Genomic DNA, 10,386 nt, shown 5'->3' with positions numbered 1-10,386 from the left:
CCACGTCCATGTTTCAAGCCTCTGTGACACTGTAGCCCACGTTCATGCATGTAGCCTCTGTAACACTGCGGTCTACGTCCATGTTTGAAGTCTCTGTAACAATGTAGTCCACATCCATGTTTGAAGCCTCTGTAACACTGCAGTCCAAGTTTGAAGCGTCTGTAACACTGTGTCCACGTCCGTGTTTGAAGACTCTGTAACACTGCAGTCCACGTCCGTGTTTGAAGCCTCTGCGACACTGTAGCCCACGTTCATGCATGAAGCCTCTGTAACACTGCAGTCATCGTCCGTGCGTGAAGCCTATGTAACACTGTAGTCCACGTCCATGTTTGAAGCCTCTGACACTGTAGCCCACGTTTTAAGCCTCTGTGACACTGTAGCCCACGTCCATGCCCGAAGCCTCTATTACACCTTAGCCTCCGTACTAGTGACACTGTAGCCCACCTGAAGCCTATGTAACATTGCAGTCTACGTCCGTGTTTGAAGGCTCTATAACTCTGTAGTCCTGGTCCTTGTTTGAGGCCTCTGTGACACTGTAGCCGACGTTCGTGCATGAAGCCTCTGTAACACTGCAGTCCACGTCCGTCCAGGTCGCCCTCCAGTATGGCGTCTTCCTCAGATGTATCGACTCTGGCTGAGGTGGGGGATTGAGGACTTCTATTAGGAAGTCCGCCTGTCTTTAGTGTTTGTTCAGGACAGCTAGAGTCAGAGCCCCTTACCATTCCCTCTATTTTTTGTGGATTTTCAACCACTTTTTGAATGCTGCTAGAGCTCTCTGGTTTGTTTAAATAATCTTTAACATTATGTTCCCACGAGTAGCGGAGATCTAAGGAAGGCTGTTTCCTAGAGGTCGCCAGGTATCCAGATTTCATATATTAACGACCAAGAACACCCTTGATCATGCAGCCCTCGGCATATGCTGTTCCACCTTGACTTGGATAAAGAAAGAAATTTAGGTTTTAGTAATAGTATAGTTTAGTTGAAGCTAGATTTTGGGAAGTTTTCCCGATAGGTGAGAGTAGTGTGAAATGAAAAATGAGCGTGGTAAGGATAGTCAGAAAGAAATCTGCCAGATCATCTCAGCCTGATCGGAATTACCAAGGAAGACAAGATTTGGATCAGGCAGTTCCCAGGTGCGCGCGCATGAAAATACAGCGCTTGAGAAGAGAGAAGATTGTGAGAAGAGCTGTGCGAGTGCTTCATGGACGGACGCTCAGGCTTGGCACATGTGTTTGGGTATGAAGACCTCGCCACTTCCGCACCCACATTTGACACTTACTCAAATAATGGCAGTGTCAAGTTCCAATGGAGCAATTACTTCTGCACCAAATTTTTTTTAGATTCAGATCAAGAATTTGGCAATGAAATTTAAGTTCCCACGAAGGACACAAGATATAATTTGTGGAAACAATGATTTTAAGGACAAAAACGTCTAAGGTTATAATTGCCTTTGAGCTTAACGTAACATCTGACACTTACTCAATTAACGGTAGTGTCAAATTCTAGTTGAGCAATTTTTTAGTACAACTAAGTTAGATACATTGCTGAATAGGACAACTACGTTGCCCACTGGAGAGAACAGATAACTGTACTCCAAAAGTAGTGTGCGTACTGAAGTTTCCTATCAGGAAAGGAGAGGACAACTGATTATACAGGTCTGATAAGGAATTTCTATCAAGGACGGAGGTACTGGATAGATATATCCAGCCAATACAGATACAGGAGCCTAAGAGTGGACTGTTTAATTTAACACTAGGAACAGGAAAACCTTGTGGTCCTTGAAAGAAATGGACTCTACCCGTCTTCTGGAGCCTGGTGTTGTTAGCTTGTTAAATCGAAAAGGGAAAAATGGTGATGACTTAGACTCACACATAGCAGCAGAAACTCTGACATCTCTGCTTGCTTATGCTTTTGACCAGGGCTGATTTCGCTAGTATTTTCAGATAAGAGCTGGGACGCTTACAGCACAAGTGCATAGTGATTGGATCGAAGAAAAGGACTAGAGGAAGAGGCAGTTTAACGTCATACCCAGGACGAGTTTTTGTTTTGTTTGTCTTATATCACTTTACTAATATTACAGATTCTGATTTTGAAAGTTGTGAATTTTTTCTAGTTCAATCCGTAAGTGTGACATCTGAATTTTTATATTTAGGTTGAAAGCAAAAGCCTTTGCAAGCACACTGTCTGTATAATTCGCTAATGTAAATGTGTAATTGAATCAAATAAACTCTGTGATACCAACTTGTGTGAATGCACTTCTTAGGAGGACACAAGTAAAATGGATGCCTATTGCACTTTTAAATCAAAACTTGCCAAGAGCCAATTAGCATTTTATAAGCACACAACCAAGTTTTCCTAAAAAACTATAGAAATTTGCCCAAAAAATCTTTTTGAATTGTCAGCCACGCTAGTTTTGGTGAAGGTCGAAACGGGGAGACATCAACACTAACAGACACATAAATGTTAAACCAGCGTAGGCTAGCTATATGTAGAGCTTCAGTGGCGACTTTGTTTCGTTATCTAGTTGTCTGATGGTGAAATAACTGTTATTTATGTGTCTGGCGGTTGGTTAGACGGTTGGCGATAAACATATCTCTGAATAAAGTTATTGTTACGTATTTTTAACCCCTTTGCTACCCTCCAACTTTGATCTTCAGCAAAATTATCTTCGCTCATGATAAATTTATTGATTTGAAAAAATTACTCTATCGATTTCAAGTAAAACCAGGCTGTGTGTTCATATAGTGCACATATAATGTGTTATAATTATGTGTAGCTCGGTATCTAGGAATAACAAGATACAGTAGTTATTATTCCTAGATAGATTACACAATCTGTTACTCTTCATGTTATCAGGAGGTTGGTACCTGAGAGGTCTGTGGACTTAATAACTATTCCTTGTGGAATCAGTAACTCTTTGCCTTCACAGGGAGTTTGCACCTGAGGAGTCTGTGGAAGTAACAAGTACTCTATTGTGGAATCAGTGACTCTTTTGCTTACCGGGGGGTTGGCACAATGGCTACATTTGTGTCTGCAAGTAAACTTATTTCTACCATTACAAGATTCAGAACTGAACCATCTTTACTTTAGTAGACTGGATTGTGAGGCAAAATAGAACTCAAAAGTTTAAGCACTGTGAATTTAATGATGAAAACATTGGAGCTACATCAAAAGTACAATCACATAGCTTTTATATAAAGTTATTCTTCTTAATAAATCATGTCTTAAAATCACAAATATTTGAGCAAACTTACATATTTACATTGCCAAAATCCAACACTTGTTAAATATTTATATCTTATTTAGTTAACAGCACCAACAAATTATTATAAACAAGAAATTGCCTAATAACTGTGTGTTTGCTAATTATATAACATTGTTGATTAACATCATATTATTTATACTTTGGTATTTAACATTCTACAAGCATTTTAAAAATTAACATTTAAATCAAATAAAGTGTATCACCTAACAAACACAGATACTTTAAAGTGTATATTATGTCTTCTAACAAACATTTCATATTTTAGATGTTACCATTAATTACAGTAGGATTTTAAACTTGGCTTCTAATCCGATTAGCTTTCTAAGCTATTTTTAAACCCTGCTGAAGATATGTTCTGCATCATTTCTAAACCTTTATCTATCTAATTTAACGTACAATCAACATTGTTGAATATTTTTCGAAACTCTTCCAAGTTGTCAAAACCGGTTTAGACTATTTAAAAGTCGCTCTAGTCAAAACAGATTCTGCAAATAAACAAAGTCACAGCTGTATGGATTGCACAATAGCTAACTGAAGGGAGTGTAGTTATCCAGGTTCAAGTAAACAGTACAGTATTACCGTTGCCATATCAGCCCAGTTGTACTCTGTACACTAAGCGATTCAAGGTCAACATGACAACATCCCTAACTCTCCCATACCGAGCGTCAGACCTATTTGGTAATCAATTCAACAACAATATTAACGTGTCAATTATACTGAGGCACTCAACACAACTAAGATTGGCAACAATAAATGTACACTAAATTGATTGTGAAATTGATGACAAAAAGTCACGAAATAAAAGCAAAATTAAAATTAAGATTAAATATTGTGTTTGACAGAATTCAATCTTGGTAGTGTTAAAAGACCAGACAGCAATCAGCTGATTACCAACTTTGGCTCAGAGACTCTGAGTGGTCAAGAGGCAGGTGTCTGGGGAGCCAGCTCTAGAGCCAGCTGTAGTTGTAGACATAAAGACAAAACCATCTACACTTACTCGGATAGCATGCCTACTCTGCAGGCCTTGGCCAACCATGGCTGCATCTAAAAGATAGTGTGGGAATGCCAAATGGCCATGAAATCACAGGCCAAAACCAATAAAGTTATTCTACTATTTTAGGTGCCTGGACACAGAGGGATCTAAGGTAATGATGGAGCAGATAGTTGCGCTATCTTAGTAGCCAGTTATCCTATTATTGGTTCTGAACTAATGTGTGGAGTTTCCTATAACTTAGCACAGAGATCGGTTGCCAAGCGGGTGTCTTACAAACACCAAAAACATTAGGAAAGAACTGAGGGAAACGTTCAAGCAAAGCGGTTTTTCAATGGCCATCAAGAAAAATTACAGCAGATGCCCTTAGAATGAGTAGAATGAAGATCCGTAAGATGGCTTACTTTTTTACAGAACATTGGATATTCCGAAACCTCCAGAACAGAACAGGTATTCATGTTCAGGAAACCCTGTGCAGTAAATATGGCGAGGTTGATGAAACAGCTGAGCACGTCATATTCAAATGTCGGTGTTACAGAGCAAACACTCAAAATCCCTTGGTTTCTTAAGCATACTGAAGAGGTATTGGAGCAGATAAGCACTGTACAGAAGATCTCATGGTTTGTAAAGGCCTGGCATTTGACACAGCTTAAACCTGGAAGAGGGTGCACAATAAGCCGGATGGCTGAGAGGAAATTACCAGGCCCAAGAACCCCGGCTCTTTGTTATAAAAAAATGCTATATTAAGCATCAGCTAGTGAGTTGCTACATGTGTGCTGAGTTTATAATCCTGTAGCCTGTTCTTATCTTTGGCTAGCGGTCCAATTAATTATTTTTTTTATCTAGTGAGGTAATTTACAGATTGACTTGGTGTTCAGTTTAACACCCTGATTTAAGAACTGAGATTATAGTTGTCCTGACACTAGTTAAAGTAGGGTTGACAACGATGGTAAGAGTAAAGGTATTTATAATTTAGCATCAATGCAGGAGGCAAAACAAGTTCTAACCAGGTACAATCAATGTACATCTTTATTATTTAATTTAGTTATTTAACTAATAAAAACAATCAAATATAGTTTCTATCTAGAAAAAAAGGACACTATACCATAAAATAATCATCTTGTACATATGAAAAATGAAAGAGGATAGAATTAAGAAAAACTATAAAAATGTCATTGTAGCCATAAATATTGTGATCAACATGAGATACAATCTTATTAGCAAAATTATGAAAAATGCTTATGATAAAATTGTCTTTTCGGCTGCTATGTCTAATTTTTCAGCCAGTCTCTAAAGAGTTGACATCAGTTTTGACTTGTGTAAACAGTAAAATCTATTTACAAACGGATGGACTGGTTAGAACTAGTTTTGACTGACAAATACATTTATCTCAGCTTAACTTATTTTATTTGAAATGAATATCTCTACCATTCTAGCACTAAGTTCTGCAGTCTCTCTAAATAACAGTAACTCACACACTGAAGATGTAACCACAAGAAGGCTTCATTTGTGCGAAAGTCTCAAACTCGTCAGTCTTACAAACTTATATTCCACAATAAACTTTTACACTATATTTCCTTAATTGACACTAGTTATTATAATTATAACAATTAAGTGCATATTAGGTATGCAAGTAAATATAAAAATACAAAAATAATTAAAGTGCCTTATCTCTGTATACTTTCAAGTTCCTAACTCTAATATTGCATTCATTTCACTCACAGATTCTAATTTCCATACAGAAAACTAGTTTTCAGTTTTACGTCCTTACAGCTGGAAAACTGGAAGGAAATAATCTTCACCCAAGGATGGGAATTATTTTTTAATTATTTCACCTAAATTTTAAAACCAACATTCAATAATCATACTCATGCACATTAAGCAATTGCTCACAACTTTACTGATTATAAGCTTTCAATCCCAAAGCAACCTTTTTTCCAAGGCAAAAAAGCTTGTTTAGCAAAAATAAAATTAATTTAAAAATGTTTTAGAACATATTTAAGTTCCAATATAATGGCTACTTTTAAAATGTACAATAATATTTGGGAATTATATTGTTATATTATAACTTTTCTATGAATTGAACCTTCAAAACATTCAATATAGGTTATATACATGAACATTTCAACAGAGATTGATTCATAAAAAGTACTTGTAGGAACAAAGAAACATAAATCTAGGGTATATTAAATGATTTCAGTCCAAATTTTTATTCTATAAGAGTTATTGGATATTACTGTTAACATATATGCAAATGTTCAATGGTTCATGTGTGTTCTGGATAGCTGTTCCCCATGATAGATGGTGTCGGAAAACTTAAACTGCAGTACTTTGAACAAATAATTATTCAACTACATTTTCAAACAACTGCAATGTTATTGGGAGATAAAAATTCTGTTTAATCACATCTCTAGGAATTCAAGAAAGTGGTTAAAAGCACTCTTGGTCAGAGTGCTAAATCATCAAGAGATCACAGCTGGTTTCAAACAATAATTATTATATAAAAACCCATTGAGAAGTTGGCAAAAGATAAGTTTCTTAAAATCTGGTAAATCAGTTATAAAGTTAGAAACATTGTACTGTATCTACAATGTTAATAATTATTCCATTATTCCTATGCAACAAAATATAGCAACTGAATATTAAAAGTAGAAAAGTGTGGAGCCAGTCTAACATATCACAGAAGGTTGGGAGGTGTGTGGGAAGGTCACGTGCGGAACATGCGAGCGCACAGGAGTCGCTCGGCCTGTTGGTAACTGTGGAGGAAGCGGTTCACTCGTGAGATCTCACTCAGTATGGCCGGTCTCTGGTCGGGGGGAGCCAATACTAGCGCCGCGTGCAAGTCCGCCAGCGCCTCCTGATGTTCATTGAGCCCGATATTTGCTAACCCTCGCCGGAACAGTGCCTTTACGTTGCCCTCAATATTTGGTACCTGTTATAGAACAACACAGTGATGATATTCCAATGGCTTTGGTAAAACAATCATTCCCCCTTATCTCCAAGCTACTCATGCACATTATTAACTCATCATTAGTTTATGATTTTTTCCCATGAAAATTAAAAATTGGTAAGGTAATACCTCTTCATATAAAAGTAAACACAAAATACCTATCAAGTTATAGACATATATCATTGTTACCTGTATTCTAAAAAGTTTTTGAAAAGTAGTTTATAATCAGCTTATGAAATATTTGGAATTGAATCAATTACTCGATACTGATCAACATGGTTTTTGACTGGACAAATCCACAGTTACAAGCATGTGTAAAATTTATCCATTATAGACTCAATTGACAGAAATGAAAAAGTTATTGGGAGATTTTCTTGGTCTTACCAAAGCATTTGACAGTTTGTCACATGATGGGTTGCTTGTGAAACCATATTATTCTCGGCTTTAAATTAGGACTGTGTAAGATGTGTATATTTATGAAACTGTTCTAGACGTAAAAAAATATAACAACTTAAATAATATTTTTAATCACCATGATTACAATTTAAGATATAACAGGTATGTGGAACAACATAGACTAAAGTTTTATGAAAAGAAAACTATTTTCACTGGTAAAAAATTCTTGTTTAATATTCCTCTTAGTATTCAAAATGAGCAAAATTATGACCGTTTCAAAAAACCACTGAAACATTATTTGTTAGCCTTATCTTTATACTCTTTTGATGAGTTTTTTTCTGTAAATATGTAGGTAACTTTAAGTATTATTAGAGATTTTTGCTAATGTATAAAATCCATTGATGTATCTGATGTATGATATATCTGAAATCAAAGTAGTTAATAAGCTAACTAGTAAGTAAGTTAACTTCACCATGATGAAAATAAAATTGTGTTCACTTGATCTGTAGAAGTCTACAGAGGTAAAAAAAAGAGATTAAAAACAGAAAAAAAAGTCAAACAGGTTTTTGTTTGTTGCCATTAGTTGTGATGGGTGTTTATTTAAATTTATTTTGATGCCATTCCTGTAATCTGTACTTAAATGTATGAATAAAGAAAATTTGAATTTGAATAGTAACTTATCCTGAGGGTATTGTTTATTTATACTCAATATATTATTACTTATAATAATATAATGTATATTATTATAAGTTAACTCGCAACTGTATCTCAGCAATGACAAACTTGGAATCTTGTTTTGAGTAATATATCAAACTTTCACCAAGTACATTTGAGGAGTGTGTGGGAAGAACAATGAGTGTCTCTGAAACACTATTCTGAGAAAATCAAACTAGTGAAACCTATTTTGTTGTTAAATTTATATATATATATATATATATATAGGGTGAATTTAACCTTTCCAGCGTTATTGACGCGGATCCGCGGAGGGCCACTACAAGCTCAAAACGTTATTGCCGTGGATCCGCGTTTTTGCATTTTTTATTTTCTTACTGCTATGTTAGTTGAATATTTTGCTGTTAGATGGTTCTAGTCGTCATGCGACATACAGACGGGTTGCCCTGCCTCGAATTCTGTTACAATGGGAGTGGCAGTTGCTTCTAATTGGCCAAACACTGTCTAGCGGGCGTGGCCCCGCGCCTTTCACAAAGTCATTGACGGGAGCTCCCGTCAAGGCATCTAGCCAGTTGTTAGTGAGAAGCGTCCGGTACACGCATATGTATTTCGGTTATCGCTAATTTTCTGTTGTGTCTTATTCTTTTTAAAGTAAATTATTCATATTAAATACAGCAGTTTCCAGTATTTATTTAGTGTTTTTTACCATTATTCGTGTGAATGGCCTATCCAGACGATTCGGAATTTGAAGATTTGGTAATTCTGAGCAATTACTTGGTCAACCCCAAACTTTTTAATATTTTACTACGGTCATAAGGATGTTATCACAAAGCAAGAAACATAATTCAAGCCCTGCAAGGCTGTCCTACACGTTGCCGAGCGATAAGAAGGTTCAAAGTCCACGCGATAACAGTGGCTTGCGGGAGACGCGTGGAATGTCAGTTGTGACAGCCCGCCACTAAATAAACACTCTTTGTCTACTTTTGTATTTTTCTAATTTTATTGGTTTGTAATATAGTATACGTTTATCTATAAAACTGTGTTTCATTCCCATACTTACTGAATAAATTATAAAAATATTAGTGACAACTACACTGCTATTCTACGATATTCTCAAAAGTTAAAAATTATCCTACGTAATCCAAAAAAGGCTAAACGAATTTTATTTACCGTTAAATAACTCTATTTTGACATACAGAAACGAAAATAAATTTAACTTTACACATTGGAAATTTTAAAAAAATGTAACTTTATCAAAGATCAGGTCTAATTTTTCATGACGCTTAAAGGGTTAAGTTAGTGTCGAAAAATTTTTTGGGTGATACTACTCAGTATTATAGACCAAAATATGAAAATAAAAAATCCCATCTATCTTTTAACTACGACCAATTTCGCTATTTTGTTAAAAAATCATGTTTTTTTTTCAATAAAACTCAATTTCCTCCATTATTTTTAATGTTTTTTTAATTCTGAATCCATTTTTTAACTTGCCCATTTTGTGGGCTTTAAAATGACATAATGCAACGTTACTTTTATTTTCATCTTCTACTGGTTATTAAAGAATCAGTATTGGAAAACAAGGTCTACTTAAAATATCACGGTGCCAAATAACCAGTCAAAATTGTGTTTAATTCAATAATAAATCAAACATAGGATAAACACATAAAAAACAGTTACAAAAAAGAATAATCATAAAAGTAAGTAATCTACAAATTGTTTTCAAATTGCCTGCCTCCGTTTCTAATGCAGGCTCTCGCACGCTTCCTCATGGCCCTAACCGTCACGTTTGAAGATAACTTGTTACGCACGATTTAGGCAGCTAACTCAATCCGGTTTCTTAAGTCTTCCTCAGAGTTTACAGTAGTTGAGTAAACTTCCTGTTTCATAGTCCCCCAAACAAAGAAGTCCATAGGAGATAGGTCAGGAGATCTGGCTGGCCAAGCTACAGTTCCAGCTCGACCTATCCATGTCGGGTAATTGTCCGTTAACCACTGACGCACTTCATTGCTGAAATGCCGAGCGTGGTATTCTCTCTGAGCAGCCAGAGCATTCCCGCCACAAAAACCATATACAAAATGCATCTCTGCATACTCTCTCGATGTGAAATCCATG

The 10,386-nt window shown here is 36.0% G+C and overlaps 1 protein-coding gene across 1 annotated transcript in view; it reads right to left on the bottom strand.

Moving 5' to 3' along the window:
* Nucleotides 1-3,125: 3,125 nt before the first annotated feature.
* LOC124357919 (peptidyl-prolyl cis-trans isomerase D-like) overlaps nt 3,126-10,386 on the bottom strand; it is a 68,935-nt gene continuing 61,674 nt past the window's right edge. Inside the window, exon 8 of the mRNA XM_046810037.1 lies at nt 3,126-7,188. Within this exon, the coding sequence (XP_046665993.1) occupies nt 6,964-7,188 (225 nt within the window). The 3' untranslated portion in view covers nt 3,126-6,963. The remainder of the gene's footprint in view (nt 7,189-10,386) is intronic.

This window comes from Homalodisca vitripennis, chromosome 3, assembly GCF_021130785.1.
Source record: "Homalodisca vitripennis isolate AUS2020 chromosome 3, UT_GWSS_2.1, whole genome shotgun sequence".
Classification (NCBI taxonomy): Eukaryota; Metazoa; Arthropoda; class Insecta; order Hemiptera; family Cicadellidae; genus Homalodisca; species Homalodisca vitripennis.
Note: the sequence above shows the minus strand (reverse complement) of the source record. Positions and strands in the feature narration are given on the sequence as shown.